The sequence below is a fragment of the Fusarium poae genome (genome assembly GCF_019609905.1).
Source record: "Fusarium poae strain DAOMC 252244 chromosome Unknown contig_2, whole genome shotgun sequence".
Taxonomy (NCBI): Eukaryota; Fungi; Ascomycota; class Sordariomycetes; order Hypocreales; family Nectriaceae; genus Fusarium; species Fusarium poae.
The window spans coordinates 513852-533495 of NW_025408660.1; the positions used below are offsets into that span (position 1 = coordinate 513852).

General features: G+C 48.8%; 3 protein-coding genes across 3 annotated transcripts; all 3 read left to right on the forward strand.

The window, feature by feature from the left end:
* Positions 1-1906: 1906 nt before the first annotated feature.
* On the forward strand, positions 1907-3775 carry FPOAC1_013429 (uncharacterized protein; the record flags this gene model as incomplete). Its single annotated transcript, XM_044857770.1, has 5 exons — positions 1907-2033; positions 2082-2141; positions 2414-2937; positions 3001-3175; positions 3252-3775. 5 exons carry the CDS (start codon positions 1907-1909, stop codon positions 3773-3775), a joined length of 1410 nt encoding a protein of 469 aa, XP_044701152.1.
* Positions 3776-12082: 8307 nt separating this feature from the next.
* On the forward strand, positions 12083-12394 carry FPOAC1_013430 (uncharacterized protein; the record flags this gene model as incomplete). The annotated part of the gene is made up of 1 exon (XM_044857771.1): positions 12083-12394. The coding sequence occupies one exon, from the start codon at positions 12083-12085 to the stop codon at positions 12392-12394; it is 312 nt and encodes a 103-aa protein (XP_044701153.1).
* Positions 12395-13610: 1216 nt separating this feature from the next.
* FPOAC1_013431 (uncharacterized protein) lies at positions 13611-15218 on the forward strand (the record flags this gene model as incomplete). Its single annotated transcript, XM_044857772.1, has 4 exons — positions 13611-14225; positions 14277-14554; positions 14615-15005; positions 15063-15218. 4 exons carry the CDS (start codon positions 13611-13613, stop codon positions 15216-15218), a joined length of 1440 nt encoding a protein of 479 aa, XP_044701154.1.
* Between the last annotated feature and the right edge of the window lie 4426 nt (positions 15219-19644).

Here is a 19644-nt window from a genome sequence, read left to right on the forward strand (position 1 = left end):
TAGGTCAGCCTATCTAGGTACTATTCACAGGCGATTCATCATAAATCGGCCACCAAAATGGAGATTTTCGCTTAAACTTTTAGGCTGGATCGTCTGAGGTTCGATCGAGTAGCTAATTGGTTAAAAATAACCCCAACCCCACACTTGGGGTTAGCTAGCGTCAGCTTGGGGTTACGTGATGTCACAGGCTGGTCTCGGGAATACAGGTGAACGGGGAACGCTTTAGGCGGAACGGGATCTATTGCTATGGATAGGCACTGCAGGCAGGTCAGGCTCTATTGACAAGACGTAGCTCGAGGAGCTACGTGAAGGTTCTGTCAGGCGGGGTCCCGTAAAAATGACTAAGCACAGTGCGTCTACCCCCTTCCTGCACGCCACAACAAGTGGAATTAGACAATTAAAGCCGAATGCATGTTACAATTGTACTACAATACATCCCTCACTCTGCCCTTCGGCAGAATGACGAGCCTGCTGAGTCTCGCTGTCTTCCTCTATCCTTTTCCAGATCTCTTTGACGCCCCTCCTTCCATTTCTCATGGGGTCGCTCCCTACTTCTTTAAGTACCTGAGCCTCAATAAGATCGTTCCCATTGTTTGAGGATCACCGCTGAATGTCGTTCTTCGGTGAGCGCACTGTGGCCCAGCCTTCGCGTCCTGACGCGACGGCGTTAAAAAGCAAGACAGTGTGTTTTCATCGACTCGTAGGTTGAAATCAGGACTAGGCGCACTGTGCTTAGTCATTTTTACGGGACCCGTGAAATGAATAGAATCACGGGTTACCCGTGAACCTATTGGCTCCCGTCAACATCGTATACATAACGTAAGCTGAAAAATAGCCTTTGTAGGATGACAATGATATGCCGTGTCATATATAGCAGGCACTATTAAGAGGGGTATAGGTAAGTTAACTTATCAGTTAAACCAATAGGTGACCAGATTTAGCTTGTTAATACTGATCACTGATCGATAGCCAGGTAACATACTTTTAGCATGAGGGTGTATGTACTACGGTCCACTTACACTCAATGGGATAGAAGACATTCCAGTCCTTAAAATGCTCCAACAGATATTCCATTCCTATCAGCACCCCAGCTACTGGGTATCTTGTCAAAGAACTCCGCTGCGCCTCTCATATCACATCGATTGCAGCACCAGACGTGACCTGTCCATGTGCGTGATGAACACAACGCTAAGGCTTGGATTCCACGGGCCCACCCCTAGCGTCTATTTCCATTGGTGAATTGTGCTGCTTTAGTCATTTAGAGATCACCGTATCGGTCCATCACAGCCTAACCTCGATGGAAGAGCCAGCTGATGACCCTCGAGAATAAAGCCATCAGGAGATTATCAATTCTCACAATGAGACATTCGGCTGCATGTGGCCATTGTCTTAGGTATGAAGGGATGAACCAGCCTCACCGGAAGCGGCTATATTTTCAACCCTTGCAGATAACAATTGAGTCGTAGAGAAAAGTGGGCTCTTTGCAATTCAGATAAACAGTCGATATGTGATCACCGAATCTACTTATGTTTACACCAAAAATACACTAAAATCAAAGTATCCCTCAGTAATTTACCAACCAAAGCACACTTTGCTTCTCAGCAACCCCCCCTACCTGAGGTACGAGGGTTAGGGGGGGTGAGATTGAACCCCCCTTAGTAAGGTTTAGGATTCAAGTTTTGTTGAATGTTGGAGGGTTCGCCCTCAACAATATGATTAAAGTTTAAAGTCCTAGGAGGAGCCAGTCGAGTATATAAGATCTCAATAGTCCTTCGATTGTGAAAGCATAAAGCAATACACACGATACACCTTCATATCTGACAGCTTTCTTTGTTGTCGGGAAGCCCTTCGTTATCTGTACTAGAACCGAATACCACTCGATCACACAGGAGATCAGGCTTTCGTCATGTCTCAGTCTGAAGATATTCTGAATCAAGACATCTGGAATAGCCGGAACGACATCGTGCCGCCTGCCTCTAACCATGATATCGCCATACACTACAAAAGGGCACAGTCAATTTGTGTCCAAAGTGGTATGCCAACCACACGTATTGGGAGAGATCCAAAAGCTGACGTTCAAGGCCTGTCACAAGATGATATCATGAACCTGACCCCGAAATATTGGGATTTCCATTTCGATTGTGAGTTCGATCACTTTTCGTAAACGTTTGTATAGTTGCTAAAACTGGCAACGAAGTGATTGCTGCTCGCGATATGACTGCGTACATCATCGCGATGATACACATCAATCTTTGCATCGGAACGTTATGCTCGTTCATTCCACATCGCCCCGATCTACAGCCCCTATTGGACAGACTCTTGAGATTTGAGGTCTGTGGGGGGTTTATGCTAACTGAGGTCGCCCATGGCCTGGATGCTCGGAACCTTGAAACAACAGCAACACTACTTCCAGATGGCTCGTACGATCTGCATACTCCCCATGCCGGGGCTGCAAAGGCAATGCCCCCAAATACGCCTTACTGCGAGATGCCCCGTGTGGCTGTAGTATTTGCTCGCCTTATGGTAGATGAGGAGGACCGCGGTGTGAAGCCATTTCTAGTGTTGTTGAGCGACGCAATGGGTATGCGACCTGGCGTCACATCCCTTATGCTTCCTACAAGGCCGGGCACAAAGCCATTGGATCATTCTTTGACCTCTTTCAATCACGTTTCCCTACCTTCGACCGCACTGCTCGGCTCTAGCTCTAAGCCAGAGAATGGCCGCATCGAGTTCCTGCGTCATATCCGGCGCGTGCCTGTGGGAACAGTGTCCTTTTCTATTCTGGGTATCTCGGCTATCAAAGTCGGGACACGCATCGCAGCTGTCTACAGCGAGAGGAGGACTATAGCATCGGTCGACGGCGGTAAGGGGCGGAAACGGATCATGGACTTCAGCACTCAGCAAGTTCCAATTGTTGAGGGATGGGTGCATGAAAAAGTCTTGAATGCGTTCGCTCGCTGGACTATAGACATGTGCCCAGATCTGACTGACCCTACACAGCATGCACTGGCTACCATTTTCAAGGCGACGGTGGTCAAGGCCTCTCAAGTCTTAAGGCCACTCGCCGAGAGGTGTGGATGGCAAGGCTTCTTTGCGTTCAACCAGATAAGCGAGCTGGACCTTACATTCCAAGGGAACACCGTCTCCGAAGGCGATACGTTGGTTCTATGCATCCGTACGTTCATTCGCATCTTAACATTGTTGATCAATTTGAAACTCTATAATGTGATAACTAACAGCTTGCTATGTAGGCTTCATGCCAGAAGTATTGGCGGGGAGTTTGGTCCTTCCACAGGCAATGAATAGATCATCTCGCTTAGCACAACGCGAAGAAGATCTAATTAGAGACATGAAATCGCGACTTGAAAGAGTCGGAGGCTACGACAATCATCGCGGTCCTGCCTTCGATCGCTACATTCTGCCTCGGTGCAGATTACTAGCAGAGGCCATTGGGAATCGTATGGCTTACGAGGCGGCTGAGAAGTCGGGCATCTCTTCGGGGGTGCTCACGCTGTATGAGAGGATCTGTCTGTGTGAAGACTTAGATCCCCTACCCGCACTTGAGCCCTTGGTCCAGGCACGGGCGCCATCTCGGTCTTGCAGCTCATATAGCGCTGTCCTCGCCCAGATCAGATCAGAGTCTGTTACTCCATCTGAGGTAGACGATTACATAACAGCCCCTATCACCTCCGATAAGTCTTGGGAATCATTCATGAAGGGTCTTCAGATGCTTAAGAGCCCGCTAGACGTGCTGACCTCTCTTTCGAAACTATAGACAACTCCCGGTATATATCGGTATATATATATATATAAGCAGTCCCATCCGGGTCATCGTCAGGATGAAATTGGCTATGCAGACAGGCAGGCAGCACAGAAGCAGATCAAGGACAAAGAAATGCAGCAAAATTATAAATAAGATCAGATTTCAATACACTCTTCTATCAACATCTAATCAGGTAGTTAACTACTAGATTCCCAATAGTATAGCAATTTTAAGCTTAAGGAAAACATAGGAAATCAATACAAAGAAGGCAAGAGCAAGATTCAGGTCCAGTATAAGCGGCGGTCAATAGGCGGACGGGTACCCGTCCTTCTAAAATTGGACGGGTCCCGTCCCAATTGCCATATCTGGTATAGCTCACTCCGCTATCGGTCTCTTTCGCGCCGTTTCGAATGTCGCGTTTTATTGCACTCGTTGCTAATCGTGTCGAGACTATGGGCTTACGACGACTGCTTGGCTATGACCATCAACCAATCTCAAAGTCCAACACCGTTTCCTGACGATTGTCTCCCTCCCGAAGGCGAGTATGAGTCACGGGAGGCGTTATTCGAGGCAATCAACGCCTGGGCGGCGACCAGGGGCTACGCGTTCATAACTGGAAGGTCAACTAAGGAGAAAACCGGCAGGAGGACAATCACGTACATGTGTGATCGTCGCCGTAACCATCCGATCGTTTCGAGAGAACGTCAACGCAAGACAACAACTCGAATAACAGGCTGCGAGTTCTCTATACTGGCGAAAGAGAATAAAGATAGAAGTACCTGGACTCTGCGGCACCGTTCTGACAGCCGATTCTCACTACATAACCATGAACCAAGCCAAGATACCACTGCCCACCCAGTACTTCGAACAATGTCCAAGGAGCACCTGTCTCAACTGACTGGCCTTGCCAACGCTGGGATAGCCCCTAAAGAAATTAGAACGTACATGCGGCAGAACACCGACACGATAGCAACACAACATGACATCTACAATCGTATTGCAGATGCTAGACGAGAAGTGTGCCAAGGACAAAGCAGCATTAACGCACTTGCTGATCAGCTGTTTAGAGAAGGATTTTGGAGTCAATTTCAAACCGGTCCAGACGGTCGAGTCAAAGCTGTTCTATTTGCGCATCCCGAGTCAGTGGCATACCTACAGGCATATCCGGATGTCTTAATCTTAGACTGTACATATAAAACCAACAAATACGGCATGCCACTTTTGGACTTGATCGGTGTCGACTCTTGTCAACGTTCGTTCTGTGTCGTGTTCGCTTTCCTGAGTGGGGAATGTGAAGAAGACTATTTTTGGGCGTTAGATCGATTCCGATCGTTGTGCGAAAACCACAGGATTAGGCATCCCTCAGTCATCTTGACTGATCGCTGCCTAGCATGTATGAATGCTGTCGATACTTGCTTCCCATCGTCAAGGCCGCTGCTATGTCTCTGGCATGCTAACAAGGCAGTTCTCCGCTACTGTCAGCCAAGATTTACGCGCCAGACTCAAGGGGACAACCCGAGAATAGAGGCTTGGAATGAGTTTTACGGCCATTGGCATTCGATCATCAAGTCACCGAATGAACAAACTTTCCACGAACGAGTGTCCGAGTTTGAGAAGAAATATCTCCCGGACTATATCAAAGAAGTCAGATATATCAAGACAAACTGGCTTGACCAATACAAAGAGAAGCTGATGAAGGCGTGGGTCAATCAACACCCCCACTTTGACAACGTCGTTACTTCAAGAGTTGAAGGCATACACTGGCTGCTTAAGAGCCACCTCAAAGTATCTACATTGGACTTGTTCGAAGCTTGGCGATCGATCAAACATGCACTACTGAATCAACTGGCGGAGCTGAAGTCGAACCAAGCCAAGCAGAAGATCAGGACCCCTATTGAACTCTCCAGTGCCCTCTATGGTGCAGTACGTGGTTGGGTGTCTCATGAAGCTTTGCGAAAAGTTGAGCAGCAACGAAAGCTTTTATTGCATGAAGGCTCTGCTCCTTTGTCGGCCTGTACTGGTTCTTTCTCACGATCACAAGGGCTACCCTGCGCTCACAAGCTGAAGGGTTTATTAGTTCGAGACCAGGCACTACAACTCGAAGATTTCCATCCGCACTGGCACTTGACTCGGAAAGATAATCGGCGACCCCTCTTAGAACCCTGCCAGCGAGTCGATCCAGTGGCTGCGAGTTCGTCTCTGCCGTTATCTAGTGTGAGAAGAGAACTTAGTGGCTTCGAAGTCATCGAAAACGCAAGGCCGATACGAAACCCTCCTTTGTGCAGCAAATGTCATATACTAGGTCACGCAAGGAACTCTAAGGAGTGTCCACTACGATACTCAGAACTAAGAGCATTGCCAGTCGTATCTTCAGACCAGCCGCAGACGTGTTCAGAAAGCTTTCAGTGGATACCCTTTGCGGTCCCGGAGGAGCCAAGGCCACCAGCGATGGAAACACTCGACGAAATACAGTGGCAACCAATCACGACTTTGGAAAATTTCGAGTTTGAGCCTGAATTAACTTGTCAAGATCTGCCATGCCAGTTGACCATCGAAACAGAGCAGGTGGACCGACACATAACGACTCCAGAACCTCGGCATCTATTGTTACGATCTGAGCGGCTACGTCACGTGTACCCCACACTCACTTTCCACTACCCCACAATTTCCCCATCACCATATCCAATCAATAAAGGACCGACACTTGCAGGACCGACGACGACCTCAAACATCGTCGCTCCCACCACAACACCAGTAGTATATATACATTCGCTTAGCGCTAGATAGTACGATGGCCTACCAGCTATCAATAAAACTTCCTTACCTGAATACGCCTTACCCGCTCTATTCACTATTAGGAGACGTGACACTTCGCAACTGCTCAGTGACAACGCCCTACGACTCTGCCAACATAAACCAGTACGGACTAGTTTATCCCTTGGGAACCTTCACCCGTCACATCTATCACCTGCACCATCTATGTACACACCGCCGGTATCTTCACAGTTAACCTCGGGAGACCCAGCTTCAGACCCAAGTGCACATCTGAGGTATGACGATCCACGAGCCATCCACCAGAGATACGTCAAGTCAAGAGAGGACTGGTATAAGGCTCAACCCCCGGGAACCTGGCTTGGTAATCGCCAGTATCGAAAAGCAATGGGCTTGGCCCAGGCTTTCTATCCATACGCGTTAATCCATATTCCATACGGGGATGTCGTATTCCATAAGTATGGCAATACGGCGGAAAAAAAATTGATCCCTGTAGTAATCCCGTTCAGGGGCGATTTTCCAACTCTCCACTCTTTCTTTAATTCCAACACCACTGTGTAAGGACGCTGCGTATGTCCTCGCTGATGACATCCACTTCCACTGACCCTGCGGGGATTCCAGTGTCCACAAGCGAATTGTGCTCTTCCTCAATCTTCAGCACGAACCCTCGATTCTCAAGCGGCGATGTCCAAGAGCGCATGGCTCGAAAGCGTAAAACGACCGCAAATACTTGGGCTCACGCCCGTGAGCCCCTCAATTCGGAGCCATCTCGTTGCGGTCGCAAAAATGAGAAGATTTACTACTGCATGCATTGTGTAAGTCCGACTTACTCCACGACCGTTTCAACGACCTTTCGGAATCATCTGCTCAAGATACACGGCATTGAGCTGGAAGCCCATGAACATCCGATTAAAAAACGGCGTGACCGTCTGATTCAGGATGCTTTCGCCAAGGCCGGCGATATGCATGCTGCAAAGCAACTGGCAAAACGAGAAGAAACTCTGAGACATGCCATCAATCACAAAGCAGCGTTGGAGGCACTTATTCAGCTCGTGACTGTCCGTAATCTCTCTTACAACTGCAGTTCTTGGCCAGAGCTTCATGCGCTCATTTCTGCAGTCAATCCTGCGGCAGATGACCTCATCAGCCTTTCTCACGGCTCCATACAGAAGCTTGTCTCCAATTCCTTTCGTGTACACAAAGACATGTTGCGAAGAAAATTGCAGTCTACACCATGGAAACTTCATCTCTCTGCTGACGTGCGGTCTGCTCCAAATCACAAAGCTTTCCTTGGGATATGCGTCAAATTTGTAGATCCGGATGCAAAGGAAGCGCTGCAGGCACTATTAGCTTTGTCGGAGTTGCCAGGTCTTGACGGGCCGGGTAGTCACGGTGGTGCCGAACAATGGAAGCTTCTTCAGCACGTGCTCGAGGATTATAATATCTGGAATAAGGTGGGATTCTACACTGGTGATAACCATGGATCAAACGACAAATTATGCCACTTACTCGCCAATTATCTCCAGGAGAAGGGCGTCTACTGGGAAGCCAAGACCCGTAGAATCCGATGCCACGGCCATATAGTGAACCTGGCAGTTCAGGCTTTCCTTTTCATAGACTCAGAAGAGGCTGCTCGAGCGGCTTTGGAGCATATCGAAGACACCGATGAATCGGCTTTTGGCACTGATTTTTCTGAAAGGATCAAACCACAAAGGGCGCAAGGATGGCGGCGGCTTGGGCCTCTTGGAAAAGTGCACAACATATCGATTCACATGCGCGAAAACGACTATCGATGGAATGAATTCAAGAAGCGCGCTGGAAGATCGCTGGGGCTCGACAACGATACACGGTGGAACTCATGGTTTCTCCTGCTGGACACCACTCTCAATCTTCAGAGCTATGTTGAGTGGTACCAGAAGAAGTATTACCAGGATTTGCGAGACGACTACCTCACGCCTGATGAGTGGAGTGCTCTAGGGGAGACGCGTGCATTCCTTCAACCATTCTGGAAGATCACTCAGCTTACAGAGGGTCGATACGCCACTCTAGACCGTTCACTTTTTACAATGGATGTTCTTCACAAACATTATACACAAGCATTCCAGAAACACTCTGGCAACGCCACACTACGGAGCTGCATTGCAGCTTCTTGGGCTGTATTCGATAAGTATTATCAGCTTACAGATGAGAGCCCTGCGTACGGTGCGGCAATAATACTTCATCCGTCACGACGTGTAGCCCATATAAAGAAGAACTGGCCAAAGTCCTGGCATAAACCAGTTCTTGACGGCGTGCGAAAGCGTTGGAAAGACTACTACCCAGGCAGGGACATCTTACGAATCTATCGAATCGAATGTGTCCTCCGTAGATTCGATATCTATCGAATGCCAAGATTCGATCGAATTCGATTCGAACCCGATCGAACGTAGACCTAATCCTGGCGGAGACCGAAACACCAATAGGACCTAGGGCCAAATGGATCGTTGTCATCATCATCAGGCATTCATGACTTCATACCCCGACGTACGAAGGGTAAGAGATGCAGAGGGGTTTTAGAGAACATCACAGCTGTAGATGAGGCGTCGCAGAACATTTTCAATTGTGCAAGACAGGTAATAGGCAGATTAAATGTCACTCGTCCCCTTCAGCGACGCAAGTGCGTCAACCCATTGATCATCACTGAGGCTAACCAGCGGCAGTGAAGGCGTGTAGATTCCAGCTTTACTCCACGATCGAATGCACTGAGCCATCGCTACTATCTCCCTCCTCAGCCGGCTTCTCAATGGTGCCGTCATACGCCCTGCACTGCTAAACGTCCTCTCGCTCTCCGCAGACGACGATGGGATGGTGAGCATATCAATCGCCATCAGAGACAGCCGCGGGTACCGATTCCTGTTGATTTTCCACCAGTCAATCGGTCTACTCCTGTAGTGGTGACTGTTGACAACATCCTCAGCACAGTACCGAGCATATTCGTCATCGGCAGTCGCTCCCGCTGTCGTGTGTTTCGTCTTCCGGGTGCTCTTGCGGCCACTGGACGCTGCCAAGGACGAACCCTGGGCGCATGGCGGCCCAGCTACACTCCTAGCAAGTCTCCGCTCAATGTAATCCATTGAGGCCTCGTCAGACGTAGCGAAGACTTCGCAGTCAACATCGCGTTCCCTGTAACTCTCCCAGATCTCTCTGAGCTTGGCTTCGTACTCTAATCGCCAACTCTTAGCCTTACGAAAAGGCACTCGAGACCACAGTTGATCGAGAAGGCGCCACTTCTTCGCCGGGTTGAAGACAACAGCGCCGACATAAGCAGCGCTAGTCAGACGGTTATAATACTTGTGCAGCTTCTTCCATCCGAGCTTGATAAAGACCTTGAGCAATCTACGGGTTCTGCTATCGAGCCCGTCGTAGATGGAGACTTCGACGTCCTTCTTCTCCTTGCTCACTGGATCCTCAACTTCTTCAAAGATTGTACCTTCGATAGCACCTTCGAGGTGGTCAAGTAGGATCTCGAAGACAGGGAAGTATTCATCGAAACTACCACACGTCAACCTCGCGCCGGGAATACCGTCGCCCTGAAGTTGCTTGGTGGCGATTTCAAAAGGCTTCAGAAGCTTGACAAGTACCTCGATAACCTTCCAGTCGTACGCGCTTAAGCGGTATTGCAGAACTGCCGGTTTCGGTTTGTCACCAAGGCCCTCAGTTTCCCAACGGTTCTGAACGTCATTGAAGAAGGTATTGAGAGCCGAGCGGAGACGAAGTGCCCTCTCCATCATCCGCATGTCCGAGTTCCATCTGGTGGCATTGTTGAAGACCCAGTGTAGTGTTGATTCATGGCCAGATTCCTTGCGCTGAGACTGAAGAAACTGCTCGTACAGCTGTTGACTCGCTCGCAGCTGAATCCCGGTGTTGTGAAGCATTCCTGGGGCGCCGTTCTGGCTGTACTCCCTGAAAGTGGCTCCATTGATCTCCTCCGGAGCTGGGTGGGATGATAGGAGGTCCTCTTCTGGGATACCAACGGCAGTGTTCGCTTCAAAGTCTTCGTCCGTGCCGTCTTCCATCTCTACATCCAGGGCCTCGTCGATAGCTTGATCAACAAGCTCCTCATCGTCATCTTGATCGTCACCATCCGCAGCGATGATTGCCGCGAAGTTCTCCCGCTTCGAACCGTATAGCATTGCCTGCACGCAGAGGTTGAAGATATGCGCAGCGCAGCGAATCCGTCGCTCTTCAGGTGAGAAGCCGTGTTCAAAGGCAAGACCGTCCATGCAGGTGTCATTGTTGGCAGCATTGTCCAGCGTGAAGTAGCCAATCTTGTCCGGGTCGTTGATTTGCCAGAATGCGAGCGTATCAGCGACCTCATCAGCAAGTGAAGCACCATTGTGTCTGCCCGAGAGAGGTCGAAGGCCAAGGAGGATTCGGTGTTGGACAAAGTGGTTATCAATGAATTGAGCGTTGATCCCAAGAAACGAAGTGTACGACTTGGATGTCCAACCGTCGAAGGAGAAATGGATCTGGGATCGAGCGCTGCGCAATACTTCGGTTACCGGCCCAACGGCACCCCTATACTCGGATTCGAGCATGCGAAGCAGCGTCTTCGCAGAGGGAATGTGGGTCACATCAATGAGGGGATTACCGTAGAGAAGGATCCGCTGGAACCGCTCGGTATTGACAATGTTGAACGGCAGATTATGGTAGGTAATCCAGTCGAGGAGGAGTATTCGGAGGCCTTTGCTGCTGAATCTTCCACGCAGCTTGCTGACAAGAAACTGGTCGTGAGGATTATTCAAGTCGGCATCGATGAAGTGGGTGATAGTCTGGCCGCCCAGAGATGAGGCTCGCACGCCCCGGGCAACGTCGTTTGGGGCCTGCCAAATGAACACGCATGTTGCTGAGCTATCCACGAAAGGCACGTACTTACCAAAAATCCCGTGGGCGTTGCGAAGGTGGTTCTTGATAGCGGCTCCGGTCGAGCAGACGAAGCAGAAGTCAGACTTCTTTTTGAAGCCTCGGGCGAAGCAGTCGGCACAGATCCACTTGAGCTTATTGCCCTGCCGCGAGGTGGAACGGTCCTCAACACGATACCCATATTGCTGCCACCACGCCCTCGTGTCCTGACCGCCAGTATAGCGTTCGAATCCGGGCCATTTGGCCCACTCTTGGCGGCCCCAAAGTGTCCAATCAACCTGAATAAAGTCGGCAGCCGTTCCGCGAGAACGGAGTGATGGTGTCGCTGGTAACGAGATTCCTGACCCAATCAATGGGGGACGGCTTGAAGAGAATGGTTCGGGCATCGTGACGTTAGGTCGGTCGCGCGAATCGAGCCAGCTTGTAGAGGAGGGTTGGAGTCATCGAGGCTTCGCCGGTGCCCAACTTATTTATACCGCTTCCATGACAGCAAAACTCAGTGAGGCCAGCATAACGCGTATGTACGCGCGTTGTCGACGCGAAAACGAAAAAAAAATCCCAGGTCGCCATCTCCGTTACATTGGCTAAGTCTTGTACGAATGAAAGGGGCATCCGCCAGCAATGAGAATAATGACCTCGCGCACCATGTCCGACTACCCACGCGAAGACGCCTCTTGGCTCAATCACTGGTGCTCGACGGTTCTCCAGGTGCTATATACACCTGCGCTAGCAACCAATGAAATCGAAGGTCTTGTCACTCAAGTTCAGTCTGGTATGGTCCCTGGTCATCTGGTTTCAAAGTGCCCCTATTGGCTCATGTCGTCGTGCACAGACCACCGAGGCACACAACTGGAACTTTCCTTCCGCGCTGGCCCGTCTCGTTCCATCCTGGCGTCGCCTCTGAATGGGCTCTTGAGCTCGTTTGAGCTGGCCGGAGCTCGTCGTGTTGCCACGTGAGGTGTAGCGGTGAGGGCGTAGTTTTAATGCTGTAAGTGGTCGCAGCTGCGGGAGGATTATGAAGTCGCTAGTACATCCACCTAGGGGCTGGCTGGGTTTGGCCGCAAGTTCCTGTGACCAAAGCGGGGAATAACTATGTTGGGTCTGGACAGTTAGTCGACCAATACAGGTTGAAGATGCAACAGACATGTGAGACTTCAAGGTCGAAATGGTCTTCTGAGCGTGAGAACACTGACGCCGATAGAAAGCTCTTGAGGGAGATGTCTAAATGGAGCAGTTTTTGTTTGCATTACTTCCAATCTACAGAAAACCAGCATGTGTTTAGATGGATGTTCATGGGGGAGTAATTGCAAGACGGGCCTACCCTATACCAATGTGCTAGAAAGATACCAGGGTACTCACGTATTCTTCCACAGCTACGCAAGTAACCCCTAAACAGCATTTCATGGCCACGAGGATTCGCTTTTCAACCTCGCCCACGCTTGACATAGTCCTCGTGGAAATTGGGAAATGGTCCCATTCAATAAATTACTTTTGATATTTTAGAAAGTAGTCGTTTGTGGGTTGCGGCCAAGCATGATTACTGCAGTTGCACGATACCTATTCTGACCTGTAAATCTCGGGGGTTTAAATATACCGGTATACACTAACACATCTTAGCACCTACACGGACCCTGGGCCTTCAAGACGACAAATCACGCTCGGTCGCGTCAGGTACCGCCAGGGGCCGGTTGACGGGTTCAAGAAGTGACGCTAAAACGAGCCGCGTCACTCGTTCGACCGAATCGATCGATTTTCGATCGAACGCCAAGAAATTCGATTCGATATTCGTAAGACTTGGCATCGAATGAATCTATCGGTTCGATTCCCGTTCGTAAGATGTCCATCCCTGGATAGATCCCTAATGCCCTAGCTCAGCACGTCCTGTGACCCGGTAGGGGACTTTTGGAGCCTAAGGCCCCCCGGATGAAAAATATACTACCACTGCTACTATTTCTGAAAACGGAAACGCATCACGTTGGCTTATTTAAACTTAAAACAATGACAAGCTGACTTTCGCGACGAGCTGAAAACGAACTACTTTTTTCCGAGGTTTAATCGAATTTGTCTAGGTCCGCGTCAGCGATCCGGAGTAACTTTGAGCCGACTCCAGCTGTGGGTTTCCCAGCCAACTCGGCTTTCAGTCACAGCACTGCTCATCTATCACAACAACTCTATGAAAGGCATCAACAAGCTGACAGCTGCCCAAAAACCCACCACCAGCGCAGTCCTAACAGGTCTAGGAATGAATACTGTCGACTCCGTTCGAAAGTGGCTCGATCGACTTCCGAAACCTCCAAGTCCACCAACCAACGCTGAAAGGCCAGCAAAACGGCAGAAGCTGGATGGTGCTAGGTTCCAGCTGCCCTCACCGGCGCAATCGGTCACCAGCTCCCAACAGTACCGTCACAGTGAAGAATCAAATCTCAGAATGAATCCGACGACGCCGCAACAGAAACGCAAAACGACACATGACGCGATCGATGTCGATAGTTTGGGTGATCCTGATTTGACGCCAAGGCCCGGGAAGGCCACTTCGGCTGGTCCATGTTCCACCGCTTCCTCACTTATGAGAGATGCTCCTTCGTTACCGCCCCAAAGCGACACTAGTCAAAAGTCCGGTCGGTCATCACCTGTCAAGACTTTCCCTATAACGGGCATGGATGGGCATATCATTCACTACAAGCCATTGGATCCAAATGACAATGACTTCCCCCCCGAACTAGAGGATCTTCTCCATGATTTGAACACTATAAACGGACAAACTGGCATAATTCCCATGTCTCTCAAGGTTAGGCATTCAAGAGTACGACGTTTGACGTAACCACACTGACAATTCCAGCCCGTGATCGAAAGACCAGGACAACCTGATAGGACACTCAAGTGGCTTTACCAGCACGCATATGCGCCAGATGATAAGTTCGGGCTAGTACCAGATAGCCCAACAACAGCAACACAGTACTTGACACGGGTCGAAAACCTTGTCAGGTTCGCTAAAAGAGCCCATCAGCTTGGGTTCGATGAGATCTCATGGAACAACGAGGTTCATACGCCAACTCTTCAATTTGCTTTTTGTGGCGATCAGTGGCCAGATGATGCTCTCGTTGATTCTCTTTCTTGGTACGCCTCTTTGAACTTTTAGCCCAACGCTTGCCCTGGGTATAACGTAACACTCGCTAGTATGAATGCATCTCCCAGAGTGGCCTACCACAAGTTCCCAATCCCTTTATCAAGAGTAGATTACACGCTATTCATCAACCCCACAGTTGACAAAGATAATCGTGTACCAGAAGCTATACAGAAGCTGAGCATCTCCCCGAATGGCTCCATAAACCATACAATATATAGCCCACTGTCCGACTTTCCTCTCGCTCTCAGCATCGAAACTAAGAGATATGGTGGAGATCAGAGGAAGGCTGATGTCCAAACGGCTGCATGGCACGCATCACATTGGACGTTCTTACAAAGCCTGGCTGGGGATAGGGTTTCTGAACTCCCATTTCTTCCAGGTATTATAGTGCACGCTCATGAATGGAAGTTCGTTGCAACAACACGAAGGGGCAAAGAAACGGTGAGTCAAGATCTCTGCTGACGTTGTGGAGCTGTAAACTAATCCGAAGCGCGGAAGGTTCTCTGGTCTAGTTATCTATTTGGTAACGCTATCACAACTGTCGGCGTGTTTCAGATTATTGCTGGTTTGCATCGACTGAAAAGATGGGTTGCCGAAATGTATTGGCCGTGGTATAAAAAGCATGTACTCAAATTAGGCGGCGCAACGGTCTAGCTTGGTTTCCAGGTACTCTGCGCAAGAATTATACATACTGTTCTCGATTAGTGTTTCTCGAGGCCGTGCTGCCGCGTTTCTCGCACGATTATGGGGGATTTGCGCATCCGCCGCGTCACGGGCTGCTGCGAAGGCTCAATGCAGCCCGCCGGCAATATATGTGTGATGAGACTTTATCGCCCGTGGGCGAATTCTTAAGTCTTCTATTATATGGTAACGCTCTTCGCCGGTCTCAAGGGTCATCCTTCCGGTTCCATTGGAGCGATCAGACTTGCGTATTGTGATATAAAGTGCTAAAGTGATATTCATATTCATATTCACATATTCGCAAAAAGTGTGCTAGAATATCACCCTAGCACTTTAGCACGATTGATATCACTATAGCACTTTACCACCTATGCTGTCAGACATCCGCAAATCAATCAAAATTAACATCGGAGTCTTCATCGCCGCCACTATTAAAACCCGTATCAGTAATTACACCCATACCACCATGAACAGCCTTCTAGATATGGCCTTCACGCAGCCAGTTACCTATACATTCAACCTTCTCAAGATTCTCGCAACTCATTCGTTCTCTATCCCAGGAGAGAGTACGTCGACCACCAGAGAAAGCAGATTCCGAATCAGCTGATTCAGGCGCGATTGAGAGGACATCAATAGCCATTCGACTTAGCTGAGGATAAGTCTTCCGCTGATCCTTATGACACCACCATTGAAGTGGTGATCCACTTATTTTGATGGGTGTTGCCTTGATAAAGTCTTCAAGATCGTCCATACAATCACCCAGATCCTCGGTGACTTCCAACTCTTCAAGTAAAGCGTCCCACTCGTTCGGCTGCCGCTTTTGCGAAGCACATACCTCATCAACCGACTCTGCAGGTCCAGTCTCAGGCTGAGTTTTGTACTCTTCTTCCCAAATTGTACGGACACCAGCAATGGCGTTTTCGTGCCATGACTCTGGCCAGTGGCGCTCAATGTACCTGATTCGCTTTGAAGGATCAAGAAGGAGGGCGGCAGCGTAAACAGGCGCATCTTCGGTCATCGTATAATACTTGTCGAGAATGAACCAGCCCATCTCAATTGAATGAAGGATACGGCGATCAAGCGTCTCTAGCTTCGAGTAATGTTCCTAGATTGGATAATTAGCCAAGTTAGGGTTTAGAGTCTATCAAGAGACAGCAAACCTTGTTCTTTTCATAGTGGCGTAATAAACCATCCATAATTGTCAATGTTTGCGACAATGTAGAATTCTTACCCTCAGCCCATAAAGTTGCCGACGCGAATGGGTGGAGAAATCTATGTGTTTTTTCAAGGTAATCCCAATCTGATGAGTTGAGGATATTATCGTTGATCTCCTTATCGTAATCAAGCAAGAATTGCTTGATCTGTGATCGCCTTCTGATAAGATTATCGATCAGCTTATACCAAGAGTTCCATCGGGTGTCGTTATCGATCCCAAGCCGCAAGCCTACTCGATCTTCCCATAGATCACTGTGGATAGATGAATTTCGAAGCCAGACCGCAATGTTATGTAGTTTACGCATCGCCGGGATGGTTTGCCAGCCTCTGAAGTTGTCATCCTTGAAATCGGGGGGCTTCCGAGCGGCCCTTTTAGCCTTTCCCTTCCATATCTTACTAAAAGACTGTTCTTGCTGTCCCGAACCTTCGGACCGCGATGCTGGCTCGTTGGCGGATATATAATATAGTGTGAAGTAGAATTTTTCGTACATCTCGGCGCCGGTCACGTCGCTAGAAGCGGCAAGTGCTGCGCGTAAAGCTTCTTTCGAGGACACAAGGAGAAAGGCATGAAGGGAGAGATTTATGATATGAGCGATGCATCGGATTCGACGCTGGCTGGGATGGAAAGATACCTAGACTCAGTTAACCAACTACCTATTAATCAGCGTTCTAAATAGCATACACCGTATTTATCCTGTAGCATTTGTGAGAGATGTTTTAAACAGGTATCGTTTGAAGTAGCATTATCGCCGGTATCATAGCCGATTTGCTTCGCAATACCGTATTCTTCGATTGCTTCCGCCATTAGAGTTGCTTGGCGCCCGCCATTGTGGCTGTATCGACATTCAGGCATAGCTAGCAGGGCCTTTTGAAGTCGATAGCCATTATCAACCCATCTAGCGCATACTGATAAAATGCCATGCCGATGAGGCGATGTCCAGAGATCGGTCGAGAGATGGATCTTCGATACGGACGCCTGAAGCTTTGCTTTCAATTGGGATCGGTATAAGTCGAAAGTAGTGGTAATATGACGCATCGCCGCGTCGCGGGACGTGAGGAGAAGATCCTCAATAGCCGGGTTGCATGCCAATATGATATCCTGCATCTCATCCCATTTCACCGCGGAGAATGGTAAACGACGGCGTGTGAGCAAACCGACAATCGATTCTATATATTGCTGTCGGTTAAAGACGCGGCGTAAAGTGGCATCTGATGGCCGACTCTGAAAAAAATTGTCCATCCGAGGCTGCTTTGACGGCCGGGTAATAATATCTGTGTCGTGCTCGTCTACGGTACTGGCCTCCGTCTGAAGAATAGAGGCATGCTTCCTTTTCGCGTGGTAAATAGCATTGCCACGCTTTCCATTTGACCATGGACTATCTGGGGGACAATGAAGGCATCCATACATAACACGACCAGACGTCTTTCGTTTGCCAGATGGCCCTAGTTTGGCCTTCTCTGGATGAGTGGTGCGGAAAATGACGTCGAAGCTAGATGATTCGAAGGGCAGATCATCGGGTGATGCTCTAGTCTGTGATCGAGTAAGGGTATCAGTGATAACTTTTGAAGATGAACTCATAATTCAATATTGAAAGTCGAGGCAGCAGACTGCCGGACAGCGCGCTCTTACTAGGTACCGGTAACTCATAATCTAATGATGATCGGAATGATTGTCTTCTGTCTCTTTATCATCATGGTTGTTCTTGCTCTCCTCCTTCTTATAGGTAAAGAGGCGAGGTATGATACTAGACCTGCTGACCCTGCAACAGACCTGTAACACTGTTCTGATGATTCACGCGTAATCGTGTGACACCGTTTCCTGTGGCTGCCTATGCAACACTTATCATCCATGCTACTTCTCCAATACCAGGGATGGATATCTTACGAACGGGAATTGAATTGATAGACTAATTCGATGCCAAGTCTTTATCGAATCGAACTTTATTCGCTATCGAATCGAACGGGCCCAAATGTTCGATCGAAATCGGTCGATTCGGTCGAACGAGTGGCGCGGTTCGCTGAAACTCTCATTTCTTGAACGCGTCAACCGACCCCTGACGCTACCTGACGCGATCGAGCTTGATTTGCTGTCTTGAATGCCCAGGCTATGTGGATGTGCTAAGATGTGTTAGTGTATACATCTAAACCGCCGAGACTTACACGTCAGGATAGGTATCGTGCAACTGCAGCAATCATATTTCCCCGCAGCCCATAAACGACTGCTTTCTAAATTTCAACGGTAATTTATTGAATGAGACCATTTCCCAATTCCCATAAGGACTATGTCCAGCGTGGGGGAGGTTGAAAAGCGAATCTTTGTGACCATGAAATGCGACTAATATTGTTTAGAGGTACTTGCGCAAGTGTGGGGGAATACGTGAGCACTCTGGTATCTTTCAAGCACTGAGATATAGGGTAGGCCCGACTTGTAAAAACTTCCACGATGAACTTCAAAACATGCTGATTTTCCGTAGATTGGAAGTAATGCAAACAAAACTGGCCCGTTTAGATATCTCCCGTCAGGAGCTTTCTATCCGTGCCAATATTCTCACGGTCAGAAGACCATTTCGACCTTGGAGTCTCACATGTCTCGTGTATCCTCAACCAGGAAATGTCGCGTTGTGCGCCTCAATGGTCTGTGCACGATGACACAAGCCAATAGGGGTGTTGCAAAAGCTAATTAGAGTAACTAGATCCAACAAAAGTAGATAAGATTATCTAATCTTATCGGATAAGCATGCTACACGGCCGATAGCATTTTAGCTATCGTGATATCACATTTTGTTACGACCCAACTAATCTCCACCCACGTGAGATAACATACCCCACGTTTTCCACCACTTAGAATAGACCTACCCTATACAAGTCGAACGGACCCCATTCGACTTGCATGACGAACAGAGTCGAACCGACCTCGTTCGACCTGCATAACCTCATGTATATATACATTCGCTTAGCACTAGATAGTACGATGGCCTACCAGCTATCAACAAAACTTCTTTACCTGAATACGCCTAACCCGCTCTATTTACTATTAAGAGACGTGACACTTCGCAACGCTCAGTGACAACGCCCTACGACTCTGCCAACATAAACCAGTACGGACTAGTTTATCCCTTGGGAACCTTCACCCGTCACACATTTAGCTGAAAAAAAGTGTGATAACTATATATTCACGGTGATA